Source organism: Eptesicus fuscus, chromosome 17 (genome assembly GCF_027574615.1).
Source record: "Eptesicus fuscus isolate TK198812 chromosome 17, DD_ASM_mEF_20220401, whole genome shotgun sequence".
Lineage (NCBI taxonomy): Eukaryota > Metazoa > Chordata > Mammalia > Chiroptera > Vespertilionidae > Eptesicus > Eptesicus fuscus.
This window is the reverse complement of record NC_072489.1, coordinates 16,380,308-16,407,192: the sequence shown is the minus strand read 5'-3', so window position 1 is coordinate 16,407,192 and position 26,885 is coordinate 16,380,308. Positions and strand designations below refer to the sequence as shown.

At 52.1% G+C, this 26,885-nt stretch overlaps 3 protein-coding genes across 8 annotated transcripts; 2 read left to right on the top strand and 1 right to left on the bottom strand.

Annotated features, from left to right (window-relative positions):
• Positions 1 to 560: 560 nt before the first annotated feature.
• On the top strand, positions 561 to 2,098 carry CHCHD1 (coiled-coil-helix-coiled-coil-helix domain containing 1). The gene is made up of 3 exons (XM_008145370.3): positions 561 to 742; positions 877 to 995; positions 1,808 to 2,098. Exons 1-3 carry the CDS (start codon positions 619 to 621, stop codon positions 1,910 to 1,912), a joined length of 348 nt encoding a protein of 115 aa, XP_008143592.1. The 5' UTR covers positions 561 to 618; the 3' UTR covers positions 1,913 to 2,098.
• A 2,272-nt stretch (positions 2,099 to 4,370) lies between these two features.
• On the top strand, positions 4,371 to 19,188 carry ZSWIM8 (zinc finger SWIM-type containing 8). 5 transcript variants are annotated; one of them, XM_008145366.3, is made up of 26 exons: positions 4,371 to 4,848; positions 7,185 to 7,338; positions 7,588 to 7,682; positions 7,852 to 8,024; positions 8,201 to 8,308; positions 8,421 to 8,502; positions 8,637 to 8,757; positions 9,221 to 9,422; positions 9,791 to 9,966; positions 10,321 to 11,314; positions 12,053 to 12,184; positions 12,322 to 12,501; positions 12,601 to 12,784; positions 12,996 to 13,094; positions 13,669 to 13,793; positions 14,474 to 14,714; positions 14,811 to 14,969; positions 15,063 to 15,291; positions 15,461 to 15,750; positions 15,902 to 16,125; positions 16,643 to 17,131; positions 17,417 to 17,576; positions 17,696 to 17,872; positions 18,027 to 18,146; positions 18,468 to 18,578; positions 18,711 to 19,188. In XM_008145366.3, the coding sequence occupies exons 1-26, from the start codon at positions 4,641 to 4,643 to the stop codon at positions 19,169 to 19,171; spliced, it is 5,694 nt and encodes a 1,897-aa protein (XP_008143588.1). In that variant the 5' UTR covers positions 4,371 to 4,640; the 3' UTR covers positions 19,172 to 19,188. The 5 variants fall into 5 exon arrangements, with proteins under 5 accessions (XP_008143588.1, XP_028007085.1, XP_008143590.1 ...); XM_028151284.2 differs by having other exon boundaries at positions 17,417 to 17,600; XM_008145368.3 differs by having other exon boundaries at positions 18,400 to 18,578; positions 18,711 to 19,004.
• A 121-nt stretch (positions 19,189 to 19,309) lies between these two features.
• NDST2 (N-deacetylase and N-sulfotransferase 2) lies at positions 19,310 to 26,088 on the bottom strand. 2 transcript variants are annotated; one of them, XM_054728698.1, is made up of 13 exons: positions 24,736 to 26,088; positions 24,478 to 24,565; positions 24,011 to 24,165; positions 23,641 to 23,826; positions 22,172 to 22,300; positions 21,856 to 22,038; positions 21,667 to 21,763; positions 21,177 to 21,300; positions 20,878 to 21,052; positions 20,509 to 20,679; positions 20,294 to 20,403; positions 19,994 to 20,096; positions 19,310 to 19,904 (listed from the first exon to the last, which is right to left on the bottom strand). In XM_054728698.1, exons 1-13 carry the CDS (start codon positions 25,738 to 25,740, stop codon positions 19,779 to 19,781), a joined length of 2,652 nt encoding a protein of 883 aa, XP_054584673.1. In that variant the 5' UTR covers positions 25,741 to 26,088; the 3' UTR covers positions 19,310 to 19,778. The 2 variants fall into 2 exon arrangements, with proteins under 2 accessions (XP_054584673.1, XP_054584674.1); XM_054728699.1 differs by lacking the exon at positions 19,310 to 19,904 and having other exon boundaries at positions 20,035 to 20,096; positions 20,331 to 20,403.
• Between the last annotated feature and the right edge of the window lie 797 nt (positions 26,089 to 26,885).

The following is a 26,885-nucleotide window of genomic DNA, read 5'->3' as shown; positions in this document are numbered from 1 at the left end:
ATACTACCAAGTATCTTCACAAGATTGGCAAGAATATTAAATAAGACCGTGAATGCGAAAGTGCTTACACTTCCCCCTACCCAATGAGATTACACACGAGCAAACGGTATCTCCGTAGCAGCACCTGTTTAAATAAATGAGCCAAGTTTTTCTTTGCGGCTTTGGAGGTGGCTCTAAAGATAGTCAAAACCAACAAAAACCTTTCCCAAATTACCATCTTCAAGTCTCATATTTTGATATGCTTCCGTCCCCTCTGGCCTTGCCTATGCCCCTCACTCTAACCCAGCTGGCTAGCACGGTAATGAGCGTCCCTTTATGGTGCCCTTTCCCGGGTGTTCCCGGCCCGGTGCTGCCAGGAGACTTGGGAGCCGGGGACCTCTGACGGCGTGACCTCGGTTAGCGTAGGAGCCCAAAGATTCTCCTAACCTGCACGCTGGTCTGGACCGCCGGTGTCCCAGCTCAGCACCGGGGCGGCCCGGCCCGGCCGAGAAAAACACACAGGAGCACCCAAACGGGCCGCGGAGCTTCCTGCCCGCCGAGCACCGAGCTCGTCGACCTCGTCGGGGTCACGCAGGGTCACGCACGGCGCCGCAGAGCCTGCCGGGAGCCGGGTGCACAATGGCGACTCCCAGCCTGCGGGGTCGCCTAGCCCGGCTGGGAAACCCGCGGAAGCCTGTGCTGAAGCCTAGCAAGCCCCTCATCCTAGCTAACCGTATCGGAGAGCGGCGCCGGGACAGGGGCGGTGAGCAGTCGCAGCCAAGGAGGCTCCAGAGCGGAAGCCGAGGGGCACAGGGGGGCGGCTGGATGGGAGGGCTGGAAGGTAAGGGTCTCCTTGTGACTGAGTCTCCCCCCTCCCCCTCCGTTTTTACCCTGCAGAGGCGACCTGTATCACCGAGATGTCGGTGATGATGGCTTGCTGGAAGCAGAATGAATTCCGCGACGTAGCGTGCAGAAAAGAGATCCAGGACTTCTTCGATTGTGCTTCGAAGGCTGAGGTGACAGAAGGCTCCTGGAGTGCCCTCTTTAGAGGATAATGGGGTTGGGAGGGGGGATGGGGAGATACAGCTACCTCTTGCTAGGTGGTAAGAAAGCCCCTCTCATTCTAAAAGGGCGAGGAGCCCTAACTGGTATGGCTCAGTGGATAGAGCCTCGGCCTGCTGACTGAAGGGTCCCAGGTTCGATTCCAGTCAAAGGCATGTACCTTGGTTTCGGGCACATCCCCAGGTGGAGGTGTGCAGGAGGCAGCTGATCGATGTTTCTCTCTCATTGGTGTTTCTAACTCTCTATCCCTCCCCCTTCCTCTCTGTAAAAAAAATCAATAAAAAAATATATTTAAAAAAAATAAATAAAAGGGTGAGGAAAGTTTTGGGAGATATTTCACCCACACCAAAGTGGGGAAGGTTAGGTTTTGAACACATTGTGATCTTGAGCTTTACCAGATGTAAAAAGAAGTTAAATATTAATACTCACAGATTTTTGTGAGTGTCAAATGAAGGAATGAATGGGAAACCAATTTGCAAAATTTAAATTGCTGCTTAAATAGACATTCTCTGAAATAGAACTAAAGATAGTGGACAGATGGTTTGGTTTCCAGCCTAGGCTTAGTTGCTAGTTGGCATGGTAGCTTCAGATCCTACAGTCATTTGTAGGTCCCATGTCCCTTTTGTTGAAAGGGGACTGAGAAGATGACACAGATCTCTGCAGGGTGGTTAATATCTTAATGTGTTTTGGGGGTTTGTGAGAACCATTGTCCTAGGTCGGAATAAACTTGAGAGCTGTCATTTTTGTTTTTGTTTTGTGTTTTCAGGCAGCCCGAAAGATGAGATCAATCCAGGGAGAGTATGGGAATTTACCCCCCAAGAAAGTGAATATGTTGTTACAGATGTTTCCTAACAAATCACATCTCAGCTGAAAATGGAGAAGTATTATCAATGACTGGACTGTAGCTTCTGAGAATATACAGAGGCGTTTTAGAGACATTTGCACTGTCATGCTCTATTTGAAGGGTAAAAGGAGGCGAAACACTTTTTTCACCCTTTGGAATTAATGTCTGGATGGAAGTTATGCTTTATCTTGAAATAAACTCCTCTGAAGAGAACTTGGCCTTTTGTTACGGATTAGCTACTCCCTCCATACTTGAATCCTGTATCTTCCCCTCTGGAAGTTCTTTGCTCTTTGATTTGCCTCAGGAACAGGACAAAAACCTTTGTCTTATCCTGCATTTGAATTCCTTTACACCATTTAGTGCCCTTGCCTTTGGATGCAGTAAGGGTGTTGAAGTCTGCCTACAATACAGAGTTTTTTGCCATCATCTGTAAATATTTAGTGACTACCTACTTTGTGCATAGCCCCTGCAAGGTATTCCCAGGATATCAGAACTTCACAAACTAGTGACCCAAAGGTACTGTCTTTGATTTGGCCCACATAGTTAAACATTTGTTTTTATATTAGCTGATCACATTTTAAAATAGGAAAAATGGCCGAAACCGGTTTGGCTCAGTGGATAGAACATCGGCCTGCGGACTGAAAGGTCCCAGGTTCGATTCCGGTCAAGGGCATGTACCTTGGTTGCGGGCACATCCCCAGTGGGGGGTGTGCAGGAGGCAGCTCATCGATGTTTCCCTCTCATCGATGTTTCTAACTTCTATCCCTCTCTCTTCCTCTCTGTAAAAAATCAATAAAGTATATATTTTTAAAAATAGGAAAAATGTGCCATGGCTGGTGTGGCTTAGTTGGTTGGGTGTCCTCCTCTGCACCAAAAGGTGCTGGTTGGATTCCTGGTCAGAGCACAAGCAGGGGTTGTGGGCTCCATCCCCAGTAGGGGGTGCAGGAGGCAGTGATGGATGTTACCTTCTCCCATTGATGTTTGTCTCTTCTCCCTATTCTTTAAAAACATATAAAAATTTTAAAAAGTCATAAATTTTTTAGCTTTTATTTAAAAAAAGAACAGATCTGGTAACCCTAGTTTCTCATTACCACATGGCAATAATCAATTATTGTTTATCTCCATTTTCTAGGGACCTGTCCACTAGACTCCAAATGGTGAAACTGTGACTTAATTGGCAGTTACCTTTGTGTGTCACCTGTCTACGTCTCTCATTAAGTTATCCAGTTTCTGAAAGCATTTTTGTGACACCCCCACCCCTGATATTAGAAACAACTGTATAGCATTTTATGTATACTCTGCCCTTTCTGTCATAACTGAGTCAACCTTTTCTTTGTACCTTCCAGCATTATTACATGGACAAAAGGATTAGTGGGGTTTTTAAAGCTCCAGTGGGATAATTATTATGATAAAGGAGTCTTGCTTGCCTCCCTGTTCCCCCACAGCTACCTCTTCCTATAGTTCTCATACCAGATAGGTAGAGCACCTAGCAATTGTCTGGTTCTGCCAGTGGAGGCTTTTAGCAATAGGAAGAAGTTCAGTGGTTAGGCACTTTAGACTAGACTTAGGAGTTCTTAACCTAGAGTCAATAGATGCCCAGCAAGATTTCTGTGAACATGGATGGGAAAACAATTTTATCTTTAACCACAACTAATACATCATTTCAATTAAGAGAGTGGGAAATAAACCACAGTATCATTAGCAATACCTATATGAAATCAATATTTTCAAATCTAAATATTATAGTTTGTTACAGATACCTAAGTATTATGCTCATCACTAGCTTCAAAATTATGTAGCTGCTGGATCTTATTTAATGTGCAAATAAATATTACTGTGTTACAAATTTGTTTTATTAGTATTTTGATAATTGTATTTCAACAATTGATTTCCTTTATAATTCTTGTACTTTTATTTTGTGCATTTATAAACAATCTGAGAAGGGGGTTCAGGGGCTTCACCAGGTTGCTAAAGAGTCCGGGGCACACAAAAAGGCTAAGAACCCCTAGACTCAATGGCCCACTGACAAAAAGTACAACCATTTCCTGAAATCAAACGCCTTCTTTTCCTGGTGCTTGCCTATAAAGTCTTCTGGAATAAAGGCTTCTTGGACTACAATTCCCAGAAGGCGAAGCGGCCCCAGGGCCCTATCCGGAGTTAGGACAATAACTACCCAATGGTGCTGTGCTGTTTGACAGCCTACGATTCCCGGCGTGCTTGGCGAATGCTTATGCCTTGGGGACATTATGGACGCCGAGTTATTGCTGGGATCTGTAGTCGTTTTGTTTACCTTTAGGGGTTGGCTTCCTTTTATTGTATCTGAGGGTGGGTTTCAGGAAAAAATCAGAAAATGCAGTAATTAAACACACAGGGCCCCGACATTTGCCCGTGCTCGGTCCGGTCCACGGGCGCGCGAGGGCGGAAGTGGTGGTGGCCGGCGCGGCCGGAAGTTCAGATCAGCTGATGGGGGAGGCGGTGCCGCAGCCACAGAGAGGCCCGGGCTGCCCAGCGTTTCGTCCGGGCCCTGAGTCTCGGAGGCTGGCCGCGATCCCCGTCCGCACCTCGCAGTTGGGCGAGGCTCGGTTCCGTATCCCCCCCAGGCCCGTGATCCTCGCCCGGCACGGCCGCCCTGAGCGCCCCGGCCACCCCCAGCCCCGGCTCGCCCCTCAGGCCCGGGGCCTCCCCTCAGTCCCCGGCCGGAGGCCCAGGCCCCGGATCCGCGGGGGGGGACCCGGCCCCGGGGGGTGCGGGCCCCATGGAGCTGATGTTCGCGGAGTGGGAGGACGGAGAGCGCTTCTCATTCGAGGATTCGGACCGCTTTGAGGAGGATTCGCTCTGCTCCTTCATCTCCGAGGCCGAGAGCCTCTGCCAGAACTGGCGAGGATGGCGCAAACAGTCGGCGGGGCCGAATTCCCCCACTGGCGGCGGTGGCGGAGGTGGCAGCGGCGGTACCCGAACGCGAGGTGAGGGAGAGCGGGGGAGGGGCGCGGGCAGGCCTGCTCGGCCCGGCGGGAGCGCTGTCCCCGCCCGGGAGCTGTCCCGGACCGAGCTGCACCGAGCGCTGAACGCACTTCAGGACTCGCTTCCCTGGTCTTTCTGGGGTGGCTTCTTCATACCAGCTCGCGTGTCCGTGTGTCCGATTGTGTCCGTGTGTGTGTGTGTGTGTGTGTGTGTGTGTGTGTGTGATTTGGGCCGATGGCTGGGAAATCCTGGGTTGGATAGGATTATTAGCGACAGAAAGTAGATCTCTTGTTCATTTGCGTTAGAGGTGGGTAGAAAAGAATACCCTCCGGGACTTGGGAACACTTACCAAGCTCAGCCCACGGAGAACGTGGGTAGGGGTGGGTTGTGAAGACGTGGCCATTTGAGGTCACCCCGTTGCAAAGGGCCTTGGGAGCTTCTTGATTCAGGCTGGTGATCTCTGATCCCAGCTGCACCAAGAAAGGGGTTACGCTCAGAAGAAAGTGGAGGTGGACTGATCTGTGCGAGGAGATTCCATAGTTCCACAGGTTTAGATCAGATGTCTGGTCCTGGCCATATTGAACATCTGTCACGAGCCAAGGCTGGGACCCCTGGATTAGAGCCTTAGATGTCCATCATCTGGGCCCTGGGGAAGGTTGTGGGTAATTGTCTCTGGAGTCTCCTTGCGGGCATCCTGCTTTTCCCTGAGTTTCTTTCATCCTGGGTCTTTCAGTGAGTTAAGTGGTTAGTGCTGTGAAGAATTCTGCCCTAAAGGGGCTGGAGAGAAGAGTGATGGTAAAAGAAGCTCCATAGGCTCAGGGCTCTCCACATCCTTTCTCTGCCTTTCTCATGGCACAGTTTGTGTCCTGGGCCTCAGTGGAAGTTGAGGGGTTTGATTTGTAATTCGCTGGTTATTGCAGGAGTCCTGGTTTCCAAACTGCCCCACAGAGATTTCTAGCACCCCTTTGGGACAGGGAGAAATGTCCATGTGTTACTTTTTAGGAGTGGTAGTATTCAACTTCAGTTGAAGAGAGAGCACATGCTCTGTGTACACACACACACACACACACACACACACACACACGTGTACACTCACAGATCATAGACAGCATCCCTGTGGGTCTTATATGGCTTCTCTGCTTCTTTCATACTTGCAAGTGTGGGTGGCCTGGAGACTTAGAGCCCCCTCGCTTTGAAAGAAGTATGAAGTTATGGTGGGGACAATTTTTAACATACTGGAATCTTGAACAGGTTAAAATCTAGGACATCATGTCATTCCCCCACCCTCCTCCTGTGTTCCAGGCTACCCTCAGTTGCTCATTTGCAAAATAAGGAGATTAACGTGGGGTTGTTTTTTGTTTGTTTGTTTTTTTGCTTTTTGATTTCAGAGAGGAAGGGAGAGATAGAAACATCAATGATGAGAGAGAATCATTGATCGGCTGCCTCCTGCACGCCCCCTACTGGGGATTGAGCCCACAACCCAGGCATGTGCCCTTGACCGGAATTGAACCCGGGACCCTTCAGTCCACAGGCCAACGCTCTATCCACTGAACCAAACCTGCTAGGGCATTTTTTTTTTTTAAGTTCCTTTCAGCTCCGTGATTTCTGATCTTGTTTCTAATCTGACTAACAATTTGGTGAGATATGCAGTCTGTTGTATTCCACTGCTATTTGATTAAAATGATGGGAAAACTTGCAGTGGTAACTCCACCCTCCTCCAGGTGATTCCAGGAACAGCAGCTAGGTTCCCTTGGGATAGCCTACTCTCCCCTCTGCCCAGGGCTTCCATTGTGGGAAGCCAGGGTTCTGGTGTGCCAGAGAAGGGCAGCCTCTCTTGCTTCTGAAGGCCCCTCTGTTTGGGCTCTGGTCTGTCTTCCCTCCTTAAACAGAGGAGGCCTGGAGTCATCTTGAGAAAAAGGGGTAGTATAAAAGAAATTAGAGAAGACGTGTCAGAGGAGAGACGTTAACAATGTAATACGAATCTGAAATGCTAACCTCTGTGGGAAATTAGATGTGGAAGCTGGTGAAAGGCATTAGTTGCTAGCATCCTGAAGTACACCTGTTTGACCAGGGGTTTCTGGGATATCCCTTGTATCTTCTGTTCTAGACTTTAGGTAGCAGGCTGTGGGCTGGGGTTGTTTAGCTCTCCTTCCCCAGGTGCAGTTTTAAGGGTTAGTGTATCCTGACGGGAGGGCCCTTTGGTGTTTTTTTTTTTTTTTTTATCCAGCTCTCCCCTGTCTTTCATAGTGAAGGTAGGGCCCAAGATGTGGCACTGGCATTGGTATCAAATGATCATGGCTCTTTTTATTTCCCCTCACCTCAACCTTTGTTACCAAAGATGGACTGGTGATCCCATTGGTGGAGCTGTCAGCAAAGCAGGTGGCGTTTCACATCCCATTTGAAGTGGTGGAGAAAGTTTACCCCCCAGTGCCTGAGCAGCTGCAGCTCCGGATTGCTTTTTGGAGCTTCCCTGAGAATGAAGAGGATATTCGGTGAGCCTAAAGGACGGACGGGTGGTGGGGAGTGGGTTCCTGATATTTCACACAGTGTTCTGGGCTTTCCACAGAACAAAGGAGATACTGTATTTGGAGCTATAGTTAGAAGACAAGGGGAGGAGGAGTGCCTGGGATTTTTCCCAAGAGGGAGTGATACTGGGGAGAGAGGGCCCAGGGCATTGTGGTCTCTGACAGGGTCTGTAGAGGTTATTTGCTGAGTTGTGGCTATGTCCTCTTCACTCCCAGGCTGTATTCATGCCTGGCCAATGGCAGTGCAGATGAGTTCCAGCGAGGGGATCAGCTGTTCCGCATGCGGGCTGTGAAGGACCCACTGCAGATAGGTAAGAGTCCCATCATGCCCTGTGGCACTCTGCTCCTCCCATCCCTGTGTTATGAATTAAGGCATACTGCAAGAAGCTGGAGCAGGTTGTCTGAATAACGGCAGGACTAGAGTTGAGGGCAAAGCTATGTCTTAATGGCTCTTCCTGACGTACCCATGTTTCTCCTCAGGGTTCCACCTGAGTGCGACAGTGGTGCCACCTCAGATGGTCCCTCCCAAAGGGGCCTACAACGTGGCTGTGATGTTTGACCGCTGCCGGGTCACTTCCTGCAGCTGCACCTGTGGCGCCGGGGCCAAATGGTGCACCCATGTCGTGGCACTCTGTCTCTTCCGCATCCACAATGTGAGGCCCTCCCGGTTTATCCTGGCCCTCTCCTACGCTCCATCCCCCCTTTCTCTGCTGCATGCCCGGCCACCATGTGAGCCCCCTTGCCTCCCCTACTCTGCCTCTCTAGCTCCAGTTCCAGCATCAGCAAACCTTTTCTCAGATGGTTCTGTTTCTCTCTCTGTCCTCTCCAGGCTTCTGCAGTCTGCCTGCGGGCCCCGGTCTCAGAGTCCCTGTCCCGGCTACAGAGGGACCAGCTGCAGAAGTTTGCTCAGTACCTCATCAGTGAGCTCCCTCAGCAGGTGAGTGAGGTTGGCACACCCCCTCCAGCTAGCTCCAGCACTGCATGACGAGCCTTCCTATTAGGCCCAGTCCTCCTTGGGTCACCTAGGCCTGTGTTTCTTTTCCCCTCAGATCCTCCCCACCGCCCAGCGTCTCCTGGATGAACTCCTCTCCTCCCAGTCAACTGCCATCAATACAGTGTGTGGAGCCCCAGGTGAGTGTGGTGAGAAGAAAGGACAGTAGGAAGATAGAAAGCTGGTAGTGCAGAGCGCCACTTACTAAAGGCTTGCTGTTGTCAGGCGAATCCAGGCCTCTATCTCTAGGTGACTGACTGCCTATCACCCCCAGACCCCACAGCAGGGCCCTCGGCCTCTGACCAGAGTACTTGGTATTTGGATGAGTCAACACTTACTGACAACATCAAGAAGACATTGCACAAGTTCTGTGGCCCCTCCCCTGTGGTCTTCAGGTAAACTGGATTTTTCCATTCCTGTGTCTGGTAGAAGGGAAGCGTCCCTCTGGCTGTTGACAGACCTTTAGTTCTATTAATTCTTGCACCTCCCATCTTTTATTCCCTGCACTGGTACAGTGCCTGGCACACAGATGTCACTAATGAATCAATGGATGATGATACGTGTATATAGTCATGGAGTGGTCTGTTTTTAGCTAGGTAGAGCAGAAGTTATTGTTCTTCCTTTGAGGGGTTGGGAAACAGGCAGAGAGAGATTAAGAATTTTTGTCATGGGCATCCTTTTTTCTGTATACTCTGTATTTTGGGTTAGGGCCCCTTTTGTGTCAAAGCCCTGTTGCACTTTCATCTGCTTTATTCAGTCCCCAGTGCAAGGGTTGGCTGAGGGGATCCCCTCATCGCAGAGGGCTGAGCAGTGAAGACAGCTCCCTGGTCATCATTTTCCGCTCTACTACTTTCACAGTGACGTGAACTCCATGTATCTGTCTTCCACGGAGCCTCCAGCCGCCGCTGAATGGGCATGTCTGCTGCGCCCTCTGAGGGGTCGGGAGCCAGAGGGCGTCTGGAACCTGCTTAGCATCGTGCGGGAGATGTTCAAACGGAGGGACAGCAATGCTGCCCCCTTGTTGGAAATCCTCACTGACCAGTGCCTCACCTACGAACAGGTAATTCCCCAGAGCTGGGTAGCTCCATGATGATTCATTTTCTCCTTCCCTTAACCCAGTGGTCAACAAACTGTGGCTCGTGAGCCGCGGTTTGCCACTCTGTTGACTAATGAGTTTGCCGACCACTGTCATATACTACCCTTTACCTCCTTGCACACAATATGCCACAATTGCCTAATCCTCACAGCTTCCAACTACACGGTAACATTTAGTCTAGCAGTGGTCGGCAAACTCATTAGTCAACAGAGCCGCAGTTTGCCGACCACTGCCTTAACCTCATCTCCCTCTTGCTGACAGGGACCCTGGGGAGGGCTACTCTATCTTTCTCCAAGGTATTAGGCGCATCTCAGAGCTCTTTTTGTTTCCAGATAACAGGTTGGTGGTACAGCGTGCGCACCTCAGCCTCACACAGCAGCGCCAGTGGGCACACAGGTCGTAGCAATGGGCAGTCAGAGGTGGCAGCCCATGCATGTGCCAGCATGTGTGATGAGATGGTCACACTGTGGAGACTGGCTGTGCTGGACCCTGCACTCAGCCCCCAGCGGTGAGTCTCCTCTTATGCTTTCCACAGCCCGGAGACTGGGCCAGCCCCGGACAGACTGAGCCTCGTCTCCTTGTACACGTTCTTCTAGTCCTAGGGAAATGAGAGGTGCTGAGCATTAGGGTTAGTTGATTTATGAATCCTTTTAATGAGAGGCTTTCTTCCTTCCCTCCCCCAAATAGCACCCGTCTTCCAAAATCCCTGAGTGTTGGAGTGATGTCTGTAGGTGGGGCTGGCTTAAGAAGTTCTTCCGTGGGTCCTTCCCTATGCCCCCTCGGGTGTATGCCTCCTCTCCCCCTTCATCCCTTCTCAGTGCAGAGTGTAGACCCCAGCAGCCTTGCCCCTTTGTTTGCACAGCCGCCGGGAACTGTGTGTGCAGCTCCGGCAGTGGCAGCTGAAGGTGATTGAGAATGTGAAGCGGGGACAGCACAAGAAAACCCTGGAGCGGCTCTTCCCTGGCTTCCGGCCAGCAGTGGAGGCCTGCTACTTCAACTGGGAAGAGGCCTACCCACTTCCCGGTGTCACCTACAGCGGCACTGACCGGAAGCTGGCCCTGTGCTGGGCCCGAGCCCTGCCCCCTCGGCCAAGTGCTTCCAGATCTGGGGGCTTGGAGGAACCCCGGGAGCGGCCCCGCCCTCTTCCTGCTGAGCCAGCTGCGAGGCCCAAGGAGCCTGGGGCCAAGCGCAAGGGGTTGGCTGAGGGGATCCCCTCATCGCAGAGGGGTCCTCGCCGCCTCTCGGCTGAGGGGGGCGATAAGGCTCTGCATAAGATGGGTCCAGGTGGGGGCAAAGCCAAGGCACTCGGTGGGGCTGGCAGTGGGGGCAAGGGCTCAGCAGGTGGCGGGAGCAAGCGACGGCTGAGCAGTGAAGACAGCTCCCTGGAGCCTGATCTGGCTGAGATGAGCCTGGATGACAGTAGCCTGGCCCTAGGTGCAGAAGCCAGCACCTTTGGTGGATTCCCTGAAAGCCCACCACCCTGCCCTTCCTCTGGTGGCTCCCGAGGCCCTTCTGCCTTCCTTCCTGAACCCCCAGATACTTACGAAGAAGATGGTGGTGTGTACTTCTCAGAAGGGCCTGAGGCTCCCACAACTTCTGCTGGCCCCCCTGGCCTACTACCTGGGGAGGTCTGTACCCGGGACGACCTCCCTTCCACAGATGAGAGTGGCAGTGGGCTCCCCAAAACCAAAGAGGCAGCCCCTACAGTTGGAGAAGAGGATGATGACTACCAGGCATATTATCTGAATGCCCAAGATGGGGCTGGGGGCGAGGAAGAGAAGGCCGAGGGTGGGGCTGGGGAGGAGCACGACCTGTTTGCCGGACTGAAGCCACTGGAACAGGAGAGCCGCATGGAGGTGAGGAGACTCTGAGGGGTGCCTTAGCCACAGCGGGGAGAGGGGCCATCTGGCTCTAGTTGTGAATGGCAGGACCATAGCATGACTTAGAATCCTATAGCAGGTTCCTGTAGGCCTCCCTGCCTATAGTCCATTCTTTACTGCTTCCATAATCCTTTTCCTGAAATGTTTGATTGTGTTATTCTGCTGCTTAAAACTCCAGTGGTTTCCCATTGCCCTTAGTTTAAAAAATGAAAGTCCTTGGCATGACATGTGAGTGTTCACTTGGTCTGATCTTTGCATATTTCTCCAGCCTCGTCTGTAGTGTATACTTTAGTCATTTGAACCATTCTTGTAGCTTGCCATGCTCTCTTGCATCTGTGGTTTTGCACAGATTGGCCTTTCTGCAGGGAATGGACTTCCCTCGCCTCACTTGTGGAGCTCCTGTCCCTTCTTTAGGTCTCAGATCTTAGAGATCACTTCTTCTAGGAAGTCTTCTCTGAGTCTGTCCCTTTACCCCAAGTCCCAATGAGATATCCTACCTACCTGTATCTCCTTGACCTTTCCCAGTAGCCAGCATCTCACAGGTTTGTGTGTTTGTTTCTGTAACCAGGCTGAGTTCCTGTGGTATACCCAGGACCAGCATAGGGCCCAGCATATAACAAGTACTTACGGGGTATTTGCTGCACAAGCGAGTATGGTGTCCTGCCCTTGGAAGTTGAGGCTTCAACCAGTCCAGTGCCCATGTCTTCTCTCCAGGTATTATTTGCTTGTGCTGAGGCCTTGCATGCGCATGGCTACAGCAATGAGGCCTCCCGCCTCACCGTGGAGCTTGCCCAGGACCTGCTAGCTAACCCACCCGACCTCAAGGTAGAGCCGCCCCCTGCCAAGGTGAGAGAGACCCCCAACCCTCCCCTTCCCTACTTACCCGTAACTCTGTTCCATGCCCCACCTCACGTGAGCCGCCTCCTTCCTCTACCAAGGCGAGTCAGACTCATCTGCCTGCCTCCTTGTGCTTCTCTGCTTAGGGCAAGAAGAACAAGGTATCTACAAGCCGTCAGACCTGGGTGGCTACCAACACCCTGACCAAGGCGGCCTTCCTGTTAACAGTGCTAAGTGAGCGCCCAGAGCACCACAACTTGGCCTTTCGAGTTGGCATGTTTGCTTTGGAGCTACAGCGACCCCCGGCTTCTACCAAGGCCTTGGAGGTCAGAGGTTCTATCTGAGCCTTGTACTCTAATCTCAGAGCCTTACACGTTGATCTCCACTGAGGTATTAGAGGTCTGATCTCCTTCCTATGCCCTCAGGTGAAACTGGCGTATCAAGAATCTGAGGTAGCTGCTTTGCTCAAGAAGATTCCTTTGGGTCCAAGTGAGATGAGTACCATGCGGTGCCGGGCAGAAGAGCTTCGGGAGGGGACACTCTGTGACTATCGGCCTGTTTTGCCTCTCATGTTGGCCAGTTTCATCTTTGATGTTCTCTGTGCTCCAGGTATGGTGCCTGACTCTACGGCAAGAGGGGAACTCTGAGGCAGGGGTAGCTTTCTCTAAGGAAAAACCAAGATCCCCAAAACTCTGAATTGCCTAGGACCCATCTGGCAGCTTCATAGGAGGGTCTGGAATGATGAGGGTCTTGGGTTCTCTCCCTTTCATTGTTTTCCATGATACATCTGTCTGCCTGACTTGCCCCAACTTTCATCCAGTGGTTTCTCCCACGGGTTCCCGGCCCCCAAGTCGCAACTGGAACAATGAGATGCCTGGGGATGAGGAGCTGGGATTTGAGGCAGCAGTTGCTGCCTTGGGTGAGTATGTCAATGTCCTAAGCTTGTCTGAGCTAAGCCTGGCCCAGACCTTGAAGGTCATGAGACATGGGCCTTGTTCCAAAGGGGCTCCATGAGAATGGGAAAGCCAGAACGACATGTATGAGCCAAGTAGTGCCTAAAAGACAGTCAAGAATTTAGGGTAAAAATGTGTGCTGTGGGTTTTGAATGTTAAAAGGGCAGTAAAACAAAAATCTAAGGAAAGGCCTCAGGGAGGTGGTAGAATATGGAACGTGGCTTAAAAGATCAGTCAAGTTCTAAGTAGGGGAACAAAATATATTAGGGCAATCAAGTCTTCATGAGAGTGAGGAGCCCAACTTCCCTAAAGTGATGGATATGCTGGGAAGGTAGAGAGGGCCAAGTGATGAAGGTCTTGAAAAGCAAATCCGATCTTAGCTAGGCTGGGTGTAATAGGCAATAGGGACCTGGCATAGGGGATGTGGGTTGGACCAGAACTCACCTCACATGCTGTGCCTGAGGAGTCCTGGCCTGTTTTTCTTTGCTGTCTTGGGAGTTATGGTCATTCTCAATTCCTATGAGCCCCTCCATCTCACAGGCATGAAGACAACAGTGAGTGAGGCCGAGCATCCCCTCCTGTGTGAAGGCACACGTCGGGAGAAAGGTGACCTGGCATTGGCACTAATGATCACTTACAAGGATGATCAGTCCAAGCTCAAAAAGGTAAGGGACCAAGGTACTGGGATTTTGACAGGCATCGAGAGCAGATTCCACCATTTTTCTTGGGTTTCAGTAGAATGAGAAAAGTTATTCTGCTCATAGAAGATAAGTGGGGAATCTTGGAAACACTTCATAAAGAACAGGAGAGACCAGTGATTCTTACAGGAGTGCTTGGGCAGGAGTGTGGAAAAAGAGAAGCAGAGGGCATAAAGTCAGTCATCCATTCACTTGTTTCAATGCTTACTGAATAACGGTATACTCAGCCCTGCGCTAAGTGTTAAAGAGGATACCAAGATATTTAAGCCAGCCCCTATTTTCAACAGGTGTGCTGCAAGAATTTTTAAAACCTGCAATACCTGACTAGTCAGGGAGCACTGATGTCTTTTCCTTTAGATTGTCAAATAAAATAAATGATAACGCTGACACCAACAGTACTGCAAAATTTTAGTTATTTGTGGGTGTACTGCAAAGTTTGTTACTTATTGGTGTACTGCAAAATTTTAGTTAAGTTTATGGGTGTCATGAGATGAAAAAGGTTGAAATCGCTGTTCTAGAAGGTTTTCCTATTATTACAACTGGGGAAGTCTTCCTGAGGAGGTAGTAGTAAGCTGTTTCCAGGAGATAGGAAGGTAATCGGAGTCTGGAGATAAAGGGCATCCTGTCACCTCTTCTTTATCCTCCAGATCTTAGACAAACTCTTGGACCGAGAGAGCCAGACACATAAGCCACAGACCCTGAGTTCATTCTACTCATCTAGCCGCCCAGCCACAGCCAGCCAGAGGTCTCCTTCAAAGCATGGGGGCCCGTCTGCCCCAGGGGCCCTGCAACCACTGACTTCAGGCTCTGCAGGGTCTGCTCAGCCAGGGAGTGTGGCAGGGGCTGGGCCAGGTCCCACTGAGGGCTTCACAGAGAAGAATGTGCCTGGTGAGGTGGGGGCACTGGGCAGGGAGATGAATGGTATGGAATCATGTTGGGGTCCCCTTTCCTGGGTTAAAACCAATGTCCTGTTTTCCCACCTAGAGAGTTCCCCACATTCTCCCTGTGAGAGTCTCCCATCTGAGGCAGCTTTGACCTCAAGGCCAGAAGGGAAGGTTCCCAGCCGCTTGGCACTTGGCAGTCGTGGAGGCTACAATGGACGCGGTTGGGGCTCCCCAGGGCGGCCTAAGAAGAAGCACACAGGTATGACAGCCCATGGGATGACGTGGTGGGAAGGATATTCCTGAAGTCTGACTTCTGGAGTTTCTGAGACTGACTTGTCTTTTTGGGGGTTAGGCATGGCCAGCATTGACAGCAGTGCCCCTGAAACAACATCGGATAGCTCCCCTACCTTAAGCCGGAGGCCACTTCGAGGGGGCTGGGCCCCCACCTCTTGGGGTAGAGGACAGGACAGTGACAGCATTAGCAGCTCTTCCTCAGATTCCCTGGGCTCCTCGTCTTCCAGTGGAAGTCGCCGGGCCAGTGCCAGTGGAGGGGCCCGGGCGAAGACAGTTGAAGTTGGCAGGTCAGTGGGAAGAAATACCTATCTTTGATCTGGCTCATCCTCAGAGCCACATTCCTCGTTTAATCCAAATATTGTCCCCCCAGTGTCCTTACCCTGGTCTTTCCCAACCTACCTGGACACCCATTTAAGAGAAACCCCAATCCCCATCCCTACCCCATCGCCCCTTCAGGTACAAGGGCCGCCGTCCTGAGAGTCATGCCCCCCATGTACCCAATCAGCCGTCAGAGGCAGCTGCACACTTCTACTTCGAGCTGGCGAAGACGGTGTTGATCAAGGCAGGGGGCAACAGCAGCACTTCCATTTTTACACATCCATCTTCCTCAGGGGGCCACCAGGGTCCTCACCGCAACCTGCACCTTTGCGCCTTTGAGATTGGGCTTTATGCCCTTGGCCTGCACAATTTTGTTTCTCCCAACTGGCTCTCACGTACCTATTCTTCCCACGTTTCCTGGATTACAGGTAAATCCAATGTTTTCACTTGGGCATGGGAAGGGGATTAATTGATGGAGAGAAGAGCCTTATCCTTTTGGAGTTAGTGATGAATGGTGATAGAGACACCATTCCCACTTCCCAGTGGTGCTCATGCTCTGCTTTTTGTCCTTCCCCCAAGGCCAGGCAATGGAGATTGGCAGTGCAGCCCTGACTATCCTGGTAGAATGCTGGGATGGGCACCTGACGCCTCCTGAGGTTGCATCCCTGGCTGACAGGGCATCACGGGCACGAGACTCCAATATGGTGAGGGCAGCTGCGGAGCTAGCCCTAAGCTGTCTGCCTCATGCCCATGCGTTGAACCCCAATGAGATCCAGAGGGCCCTGGTGCAGTGCAAGGAGCAGGTATTTCTATAGGCTATGTGGGGACCTGCTTTTGGGGCATCTGGGCAGGGAGTTTGGGCATGGGGAAAGCTTATAGTCCATATTCTGGAATTCACAAACTATCCAGTTTGTCCTTTCATGGTGACACAACATACTGATGTTCTTTCACTACCGTTACTTCTTTACCTTACATCTCTGAGGTTAGGATTGTTCCTATTTTACAAATAAGGAAATAGAGGCTTATAGTTTATGTACCAAGATGATCGCTTAGAGAAGGCCTTGGAGACATGATGGGACTTGGAAGGAACGGAGTGGCTAAATTAGTTTGGAACTGGGACTATAACCCGGGTTTTGACTTCTACTGGTCAACAAATATTTGTTCAGTGTCTTTGTGAAGAGGTTTCACTGCTCTGACAGACTCTGAGCATTGACCCTGACCTCTAATGCTTCCCTGGGAACCAGCCAACTCTGGGGGAGATGGAATGTTATCCCTGAGTAAAGCCCTTCCCCCTTAACCCTTTGTGCCCCTCCCTTCCAGGATAACCTGATGTTGGAGAAAGCCTGCATGGCGGTGGAAGAGGCGGCTAAGGGTGGGGGCGTATACCCCGAAGTGTTGTTTGAGGTTGCTCACCAGTGGTTCTGGCTATATGAGCAAACAGCAGGTGGCTCATCCACAGCCCGTGAAGGGGCTACAAGCTGTAGTGCCAGTGGGATCAGGGCAGCTGGGGAGGCTGGGCGGGGGCTGCCTGAGGGCAGGGGGGGCCCAGGGACTGAGCCGGTTACAGTGGCAGCAGCAGCAGTGACAGCGGCAGCCACAGTGGTGCCAGTCATCTCAGTGGGGTCCAGTTTATATCCAGGTCCAGGACTGGGGCATGGTCATTCCCCTGGCCTGCACCCCTACACTGCTCTACAGCCCCACCTGCCCTGCAGCCCTCAATACCTCACCCACCCAGCTCACCCCGCCCACCCCATGCCTCATATGCCCCGGCCTGCCGTCTTCCCTGTGCCCAGCTCTGCATACCCACAGGTGAGACCAGTGTTCTCCGGGGGGGGGGGGGGGGGGGGGATGGGATGGGGACTTGAGGGGTTGGGCATGTGGGAGAACATAAGTAGTTCATGGGGGGTTGGCATGGGGTACTCTGGGAAAATAGAGCTGTCCAAGAGTCCTCAGTGAGGTGATGGGTGGGAGTCTGGGGGACCCAGCTCAACTAAGGAAAGAAATGTAGGGATACCCAGTTGTGGGATGAAGGGGGGAAAAGTTACATATGAATATAATTTGGTTATCTTCTTTTTCTTTTCTTTCTGCCTCTAGGGTGTGCATCCTGCATTCCTGGGGGCTCAGTACCCTTACTCGGTGACTCCCCCCTCACTTGCTGCCACTGCTGTGTCTTTCCCCGTCCCTTCCATGGCACCCATCACAGTACATCCCTATCACACAGAGCCAGGGCTCCCACTGCCCACCAGTGTGGCCTGTGAGTTGTGGGGACAGGGAACAGGTGAATGGAGGGGAGGTACACTGGGCAGGGGAAGGAGGGAGGGAATTTCCTCTGCCCCTCTTGGGGCTGTTTCTCACATGGCTCTCATCCCTCAGTGAGCAGTGTCCATCCAGCATCCACGTTTCCAGCCATCCAGGGTGCCTCATTGCCTGCCCTGACCACACAGCCCAGCCCTCTGGTGAGCGGGGGTTTTCCACCACCCGAGGAAGAGACGCACAGTCAGCCTGTCAACCCACACAGCCTACACCACCTGCATGCTGCCTACCGTGTTGGTGAGAGGTGGTCCCTTTCTGTACCCACATGCCAGGGGCTGTTCAGTGACAACCCCTTCCTATACCTCTTAATTTGTTTACTGTGGGGTCAGGTACCAGTCTGGGGTAGAGGGCGAAGATGCAACCCCATCATGTGCCCACTCTTTCCTCCCAGGAATGCTAGCACTGGAGATGCTGGGTCGCCGGGCACACAACGACCACCCTAACAACTTCTCCCGCTCCCCCCCCTACACTGATGATGTCAAATGGTTGCTGGGGCTGGCAGCAAAGCTGGGTAACACCTCCCCTCCCCAGGACCATTGTCCGCCCCCACCTGCTTCCCCCACCTTCCTACCCCAGACCTCCTTCCTAGCTCTTGCTCAGAGTTGAGGCCTTGGTCGGGTATGTGTGCGTGCGCGGGGGGCGGGGGGCTACCTCAGCTCCTGGGGTGGGGGGAGGCTCTCTGCCAGGCCAGAGCTGAGAGAAAAGTTGGGTCCCTAGGGCAAAGGTGGCCACCCCCGTCTCATGCCCCTCCCCCTGCCCCCCAGGAGTGAACTACGTGCACCAGTTCTGTGTGGGGGCAGCCAAGGGGGTGCTGAGCCCGTTTGTGCTGCAGGAGATCGTCATGGAGACGCTGCAGCGGCTGAGCCCTGCTCATGCCCACAACCACCTGCGTGCCCCGGCCTTCCACCAACTGGTGCAGCGCTGCCAGCAGGCATACATGCAGGTGACAACCCAGGAAGTATGGAGCAGGGTGGAACACCTCCTGGGCAGGCATGGAACAGATCACCCAGCATGTAAGGGCAGAGGGGGCCTGGTTCTGTGCTTAGTAGCTCATTCTCCACACATCCTCTTCCAGTACATCCACCACCGCTTGATTCACCTGACCCCTGCCGACTACGACGACTTTGTGAACGCGATCCGCAGTGCCCGCAGCGCCTTCTGCCTGACACCCATGGGCATGATGCAGTTCAACGACATCCTGCAGAACCTCAAGCGCAGCAAACAGACCAAGGAGCTGTGGCAGCGGGTCTCACTCGAGATGACCACCTTCTCCCCCTGAGTCTGGCCAACCTAGGGCCCTATACAGGGGGACAAGCCTGTGGCTATGGAGGCCCCTCAGACAGGGGCAGTGAATCTTGGCTGGACAGATCATCCCCACCCAGTTCCCTCGTAGCCCAGACTGGCAGCTGCTCTTGGGCTATAGCTTGGGGCCAAGATGTCTCAGACCCTAGAAGCCTAGGGTTGGGGGGAACAGCCCAGTCTGGGAGGGGGCGTTGGGTGGCCTCCGGTATTTATTTGGCATTTATAAATATATAAACTCCTTTTTTACTCTAGTCTGCCTGGGCCTTTCTCTTCTTTCCCTTGATGAGCAGACGAACCTTGAACTGTAGTGGGGAAAAGTCTGATACTTGCTTTATTCTAGGTTTCTCCCACTCCAGTGAGGTAGACAAAACAGAAAAATAAGGATGTTTATTAAGGACATTTCTAGCCCACAGCTAGGGCTCATACTCAGCTCTATGAGCCACTGTCGGACCTCATCCCCATTCAATGTGAATGACATTAGGGAGGCCGGGCCACAGGTAGATCCCATTAATCCCACAGTAAGGGGGTCCCTCCCATAGCCAGGTATAGCTATACTGGGGGGATGACGAGGGTAATCTTTTGATTAAAACATTCCTCTATACCCTGCCTCTAATTCCTTACCTTCTAAGACCATGGGTCAAAGGAGCTAGTACCATAATGTGGGATTATCAAGGGAAGCCCCTTTATCAGACCCCAGAACTATGGGAAAGGGATGCCCTTCCCTTCTCAGCCATCCCAGGACTGGGGGCCACTGAGGTAGAAGGGGAAGGGGCCAGGCAACTCAAATCCCCGTTATGGGCCCTTCTCCGGGCTTTTTTCTGCTGGTACAGAGGCTGTGCTGTTAACCCAGACTGGAATGCTGCAGTTCTTCCCGAAGCCATGAGGGTACTGGCTGACCAAGCCGGCTCAGGAGCTTCGACAGCTCTAAATTGTGGTTCCGAAAGAAATCCGTAAGGAAAAGGCGGGACTGGGGAGGAAAATGAAGGTATAAACAGTAAGGACATAGAATCAGATCTTAGTGGTGTAGAGGGAAAACCTATCCCAGAATTTACTTACTTCAGTGTCCATATCTGGGTACCTCCGACCTTTGCTCTTGCCTAGACAGCGAGTCTTACCACCTTCAAGTCCCTGGCACCAGAATCCCTTACCTTCATCAAACCTGCTCAACAGGAAGAGGCCATTAGTGGGCAGGAGAAAAAAGAAATCCAAGCCCCATAAATTTAAACTACCTCTCCCTGCCCACAGGGACACATGTCTCTCCTTGAGAGACAGGGTAAATTCATGTCTCTTCCAACAGACATGGCCAACCTGCTTCCCCATTTCCTCCATAGTCTTCTCCCGGATCATGGCTCCCACCTGAGGGTCTGTGTGTAGTTCCGAAAGGGTGTGATACCCAGGAACTTTTGGATGTTTTCCATTGAAGCAGCCGGGTTGGTACGCAGCTCTTCTCCATCCATAATCAGCAACTAGGGACAGGGATGTGGTTACTGCTGTATTTCTTAGAAGTCTCTGGGCTAAAGGGAAAAGGGGCGGGGGGGGGGGGGGCAATGAGGTCTATTGGGGGACTGTACCTGTCCAGAGGGGTAGTAAGTCAGCCAGCGCTGTAGATGGGTAGAATAGTAGCCAGGGACAAGACAGCGGTTTTGCAAGGAGCGAAGTGCCAGAGGGGCCTGGGAGGAGGCTGAAATCACCTGGTAGAAGGTATAGTTCAGAGCGGCTGGGTCTCCATGTGCTCGCTGGTGCTGAAGGACAGGAATAGGCAGAGAAGGGATTGGTGATTTGACAGTTATTCTGCCCTACTCTTGGTCTGGGGAACAGATAGCATCGGCACCCCACCCCAAGGCACTAGTTTAATTTCCTTACCATTATTCCTTTCTGTCTCTCTAGCAGTCACCACAACTCCATCCTCAAACCTATTGTGTGCCTAGCTTCAGGCTCACCTGGTACCAGGAGTAGGCCCTGTCAGCAGGGTTAGTGAGCACAGTGATGATCTTGGCTCGTGGGAGGAGGGCAGCCCCCCGCCGTGGTACAACTTCTGAGTCAAAGTAGGTGGCACTTTTTTCAAACAGGAAGTCAGTGCTAGCATTGGAAGGGACAGGGAAGAATTCCATGTACCTAGGAAGTAGCGGAGAAAAGAGGCAGAATGAAAAGCCAGATGTCTGTGCAGTGGAAGCTGGAACGGTATTTGGGGGGAAGGGAGTGTTCCTCTGAGAAGTATTCCAAGGGGTCCCACTCTCACCAGTCAATGCCCTTATGGTAATTAGGGCCATTGAAGAACTGAATCTCCTCAAAGGTGCTGGGACTAGGGAAGCTGCTGGTCACAGCTGGGTGCAAGCTCAGGAAGAAGTGAATAGCTGTGGTCCCTAAACAGGAGAGAGAGTCCAGGCCATTATGGGAGAGAAGCCAGCTCAACATATGAGCTTAAAGAAGGTGAGAAAATAACCACTCTGGGTAATAAAATCCCCTATAGCCAAACTAGAACGAGAAAAGGAACATCTGAGAGAGGCCCAGGGAAGGGTTAAAATAGTGGTGCTCAGCCTTGACTGCATCAGAATCACTTTGATCTTTTAAAACAAAACTCCATAGATAATTCTGATATACAACGGGGGTTAATAATCACTGTCTCAAGAGACTGGATTAATGGAGGACGGGTATGAGAAGGGAGTTCCTCGGCCAAAGAATCCTTTAAGTTTAAGGCAAGGCAAGAGACATTGGTAAGGATGACTCACCTGTCTTCTGGGGTCCCACGATGAGGAACTTGGGGAGCCGATCACAGGTTTTCTCCTTGGACCAGATATCTTTGTGCCTCTTGTCGTCACAGGGATTCTGAAGGTGAGGCCAGGAATCAGATGAGGCCTAATCTTTTCTTCAACCCCCACCTCCGTCATGTCTCTGGTCAGCCCGAGTTCTACCCATACCTGCCAAAGAGGGCTTCGCTCTTGAGGGAAGAGTTCAAAGTACTTTTGTGCAAGGGGGACAGGAGGAAGGGTCTGTAGGCGCAGCCGAGTCCAGCACTGGAGAAAGCGCACCAGGCTCTCAAAGGTGTACAGGCCTAGTCGATCATTTCCATAATTGGACAGATGGGTCATAAATATGCTGATCTGCAAGGGGATGCCTGCACGTCAGAGTTAGAGAGCCTACTACCCACCTCAGGATCAGGCTTGGTGAGCAAAGGTCCAAGCCTGCAAACACTTTGACTCTCTGATCTTCCAGCCCTTCCTCTTAGCACCTTACCGGATTAAGCAGTACTGTCAGAAAGAGCTCTCCACCTCGGATGCTCCGGTCTAGTTCACGCGAGCCTCCAGGATACTCATTATAGAAGATTGTGTGAGTGAAGAGGCCACATGTCTGCCGTGGCAGCACCTAGAAGGAAAAGAAATAGGGAGAGATGAGATTTGAAAGGTAAAATCTATACTAATAAAAGAGAACCATGCAAATTGGCCATACCTCCGCTACGCCCACAAGCCATGCCCACCAGCCAATCAGGAGCAAGTATGCAAATTAACCCAACCAAGATGGCTGTGGCCACGGAATGAGCAGGAGGCTTGGGTTTCCCCAGCAATGGAGGAAGCCAAGCTTCCCGCCCGCTCTGGCTGGCCCTGGCCTCTGCTCAAGGCTACAAAGTTTCAATTATAGAAGATAAATAAATCCCAACAAAAATGGCAGCAGCCACAGAGCTGGAGAGAGCAGGAGGCTTGAGTTGCCCCTGGCGATGGAGGAAGCCAAGCTTCCTGCAGCCCTGGCCTACCCTGGCCTCCGCTCAAGGCTACAAAGTTTCAATTATAGAAGATAAATAAATCCCAGATACCAGGGCCTCCACTTGGGTCACCGGGGGGCGTGGCCGGCCTGTAAACCACCACAGGCTCCTCGCCCAGGCTGCCCCATGCCCCAAGGGAACCCCTACCCTGATCTGGGACACCCTTCAGGGCTAACCAGCCGGCCCCCACCCGTGCACCAGGCCTCTATCCTAAGAGTAATATGCAAATTGACTGTCACTCCAAAACACAAGATGGCCACCACAAGATGGCCAGCAGGGGAGGGCAGTTGGGAGGGACCAGGCCTGCAAGGGAGGGCAGTTGGGGGCAATCAAACCTACAGGGGAGGGCAATTAGGGGCGACCAGGCCTGCAGGGAAGGGCAGTTGTGGGGGACCCAGGCCTGCAGGGAAGAGCAGTTGGGGGGATCAGGCCTGCAGGGGAGGGCAGTTAGGGGCATTCAGGCTGGCAGGGGAGCAGTTAGGCATCAATCAGGCTGGCAGGGGAGTGGTTAGAGAGTGATCAGGCTGGCAGGCAGAAGCGGTTAAGGGTCATCAGGCAGAGGCGGGCGAGTGGTTGGGAGCCAGCAGTCCTGGATTGAGAGGGATGTCCGACTGCCCGTTTAGGCCCGATCCCGGTAGGATCGGGCCTAAACGGGCAGTCGGACATCCCTCGAGGGGTCCCAGATTGGAGAGGGTGCAGGCTGGGCTGAGGGACACACACCCCTGTGCACGAATTTCATGCACCAGGCCTCTAGTGAGTAAATAAAGTACTAAGGACTCAGCCTGAAGTTACAGCAATAAAGCTCTTGTTACGTACTTTAGGAATTTTCGCCCTTCTACCCACTTTTATATGGATGAACTGGACTAGCAGTTAACAGGACATAGATCAATGCAGGTTGGAGGTTGTCAAAATGTGGAAGTTCAAGTTTGTATTGGGAGTCCCTCACCATAATGCCATTGTGAATGAAGCCACGGCGGTAGCGGGCAGGGCGGAGATGAGGATACTCCTCAGTGCTGGTCACCTGGATGCCCCACACAGATTTCCAGGCCTCATAGAGCTGCGTGTGGACGGGGTACACACCCGAGTGGTGGGGGGCCACAGCATACCCCAGATCCGTGGGAATCCCATGCTCCTGGGAATGGCATAGACTCTCACCAGGACCTGGTGAGGTTTGGGGAGTAGAGGGTAAAGAGGGTGGGGATGCCTACACAGAAAGAAAAATGGAAAGGGTAGGGAAAGGGTACCCCATGAGGGGAAGGTTGAAAAGGAAGCATGATCTCTGGGGAAAAGTTGGGTAAGAGATCCAAGGGTCTCACCAAAGCAAACTGTTTGTTGAGCCTCATTTGGTCAGCCAGCACGGAGCGATTGTGGAACAGATGTGGCTGCATGTGGCTCCACATGTGAGGGAACCACCAGAACTCTCTGCGGTGCTTCAGCAGCATGTCATCCCCTGCATCCTCCTCCTCTGTCCCTATGACCACACACTGACCACTGAACACAGTCAATTAGCCCCTCCGCCCTCCTCTGTTCTGTGACACTGACCACCTTCCATCCTTGGGACATCTGCCCATTTAAGACTGCCTACTTGCCTACCTGCCAACTTGCCCTCCAGTCACCCATGCTAACCTGAATTCATACCCACCGCTAGCTCCCCACATCATTCGGACCCCAAATCTTGCCCCAAATTGGACCCCTTTTCTACAACTTGTCTACCCAGGAAGGTGGGACAGCAAATAGATCAAACTAAGACTGACATGCTGAAGGAGCAAGGGAATAAGCTCACCAGTATGATAGAACTTGCCCGAGAAGCCCAAGTTGAAGGTGAAGTTGGGGACTAAGGTCCTGAGTTTGTTCTGGGTGGTCAGCAGAGCCTGGGAAGAGTAGCAGGGACAGGAGAAATCAGGAGACAGCAAACAGTAGAAGAAAAATGAGTAGTTTTCTTTCTACCTGGAAAGGGTAGGGAGTATACTTATGGCAAGCTCAGAATCAAGAGAGTCTCACAGGTCAGAGCTTGAGACAACTTGTGAGGAAAGAGACTGACCTCAACATCAGCCACCTTCATGCGGGTACCTTCCTTGCCCACAAAGATGTCATCAATGTCTACCAAGATGTAGCGGTCAAGGTCCAGGCAAAGTCGCTTGCCAGTGAGGTATGCAACAGCATCAACAAAAACAAGTTTGTGGAGCCAGAAGGAGAGGCCGTGGCCAAAGAGCACCCGCTGGATGCCATCATGAAGTCCTAGATCTTGTACCACAGTGGGAAGCCGCGCCCGGCGAGGCACTGATCCTGGCACAGGAGGCTCAGCTGACTGAAGGCTGGCAAGAAGCACTGGTTCATAGGTGCTATGATTGGATTGAAAGACGGTCCAGTCATCACCAGGCAATGGCCCCGGCTCCAGGCGGCTGGGGCGTGTGAGATGCAGTAGCGGGGCAGAAGGATTCACTTGGTAGTCCCGGAGCCCCAGGTTTGAGTATAGAAAAAGGGGAAAGCCCTTGAGCTGGGCACTCACTAGGCTATGCTCATGGGCTCGGAAAAAGCCAATAATGCCCACACCATACTCCACACAGTACCGATCTAGCCGTTCCCGACTCCAGGCATCCAGATTGACATACTTGAGCAGGTTCTCATAAATGACCAAGACAAAGCGGCCACGACCATGATCAGTCAGTGTGGGCATGTCCCCTCGGCCAGGTGCCAGCTCAGTGCTATAACGAAAACGGCTAGACTCCAAGATGGCCACAATCTCCTGCCCCAGCTGTGAGTATGCACTCTCCACAAACACAAGGACCACAGGTTCAGTTCGAACTGTCTCTGGAGGCCTGGGAGGCCGAGGAGGGACTGGAGGCCGTACAGGGCCAGGGCCAGCTACCCCACCACTGCTGCAGTCTCCCAAGGGCAGGGGCAAGGGTTCCTTGGCCTTGGGGCTGGTGGATACGTAGTAAGCAAGGAAGCCCATGGAGCCCAGACTGAAAGCGATTAGCAACAGTATGAGGCGATGCAGTTCCAGCTGTCGAGCTGGGCGTGCCACCTTCCACAGCTTGAGCATGGCGGGGGAGGGGAGGGAAGGGAGGGGTGGGGGTTACCTCGAGGGAAGGGAGGTAGGAGCTGTATAGGTTAGGGCTCTCTTGGGAGGGTGGAAGGATGGACAGATAGGAAAATAGGGGAAAAGGATTCCCTCAGGGTCAGTTCCCTAAAGAGGTGGAGACAAGTTCTCTCAGTGTAGGGTAGGGGAGGTAGAAGGGGCAACAGGGGGCAACTGGACAGAGTCCATTGATGTCAGGTCACCATGGCCCCCTGGCCCATAGCTTCACGATGCAAACTAGCCAGGCTCCACCCTTGGTCCCGCTTGAGCTCCTCACATCAGGGGTCAGCAAAGTTCACGATTTCTGCCCTTCCTATCTGTAAGACAAAGAAATTGATGGATTATTTTTTCCTTGAAACTGAGTCATTAATCCATTACCCTCTTCACCCCATCTCTCTTACCTTCTGCTCACAGGATGATTTGTTTTTTAAAAAAAAGCTCCTGTAGAAGAACAACACAATCTGAATCTCATACCTTAGCTTCAGAGGTTGATTCCCTTAGACTACCGGCTAAATTCTCCTCCCTGAGCTAAGCTCAGAGCTTGGAGCAGTATATTCAAGGCCAAACAGCCCAGGAAGCTGAAAATGAACCTGCTCTGAAAGGAGTTCCCAGCCCACGACCAAGCAGTTGGCCAGCCGGCAGGAGCTCTGGTCTTCTGTGAGAAAGGGACAGAAAGCCACAGAAGTCCCGTGCTCCAACGAACTATCAGATAAGAGGAAACTCGTGAGTCTGTTAATCTTCATCAATCAAACTCTACACTACAGGCTAACAGCATTAACAGACTTATAGTCAGGTGGACACTATTCAAGAGGAAAGAGAAATGGTGCTAGCTAATCATTCTATTAGCTTCCAAAACCAGAAATTGGGGACTCCCTTTTCCATTGCTAATGAAATATTACTCATCCTCTGCCTTTCACCCCAGAGCGGGCCACATCACTGGAAAAACCAGAAGGCTGAGTCCAGAGTCTCTCCCTATCCCTTCCAGTTCTCCTTCCTAAATTAGCCTCGGTGGTACTCTGTCCTTATCCATGAACAGCTCAGAAGGAAGTCCTCAGCTAGGCTGGAGACATGAGGGATTGAGTCCTGTTATAAAAGCAGAAAATTGAGTG

Excerpts from the sequence above, each read along its gene's own strand:
- CHCHD1 (XM_008145370.3), top strand. The coding sequence starts at position 619 with ATGGCGACTCCCAGCCTGCGGGGTCGCCTAGCCCGGCTGGGAAACCCG. Across the intron at positions 743-876 it reads GCGGCGCCGGGACAGGGGCG|AGGCGACCTGTATCACCGAG; the intron begins GTGAGCAGTCGC and ends TTTACCCTGCAG. Across the intron at positions 996-1,807 it reads ATTGTGCTTCGAAGGCTGAG|GCAGCCCGAAAGATGAGATC; the intron begins GTGACAGAAGGC and ends TTGTGTTTTCAG.
- ZSWIM8 (XM_028151284.2), top strand. The coding sequence starts at position 4,641 with ATGGAGCTGATGTTCGCGGAGTGGGAGGACGGAGAGCGCTTCTCATTC. Across the intron at positions 11,315-12,052 it reads AACAGGAGAGCCGCATGGAG|GTATTATTTGCTTGTGCTGA; the intron begins GTGAGGAGACTC and ends TCTTCTCTCCAG. Across the intron at positions 12,785-12,995 it reads TGATGTTCTCTGTGCTCCAG|TGGTTTCTCCCACGGGTTCC; the intron begins GTATGGTGCCTG and ends ACTTTCATCCAG.
- NDST2 (XM_054728698.1), bottom strand. The coding sequence starts at position 25,740 with ATGCTCAAGCTGTGGAAGGTGGCACGCCCAGCTCGACAGCTGGAACTG. Across the intron at positions 22,039-22,171 it reads TGACAGTACTGCTTAATCCG|ATCAGCATATTTATGACCCA; the intron begins GTAAGGTGCTAA and ends ATCCCCTTGCAG. Across the intron at positions 21,764-21,855 it reads AGCGAAGCCCTCTTTGGCAG|AATCCCTGTGACGACAAGAG; the intron begins GTATGGGTAGAA and ends CCTCACCTTCAG.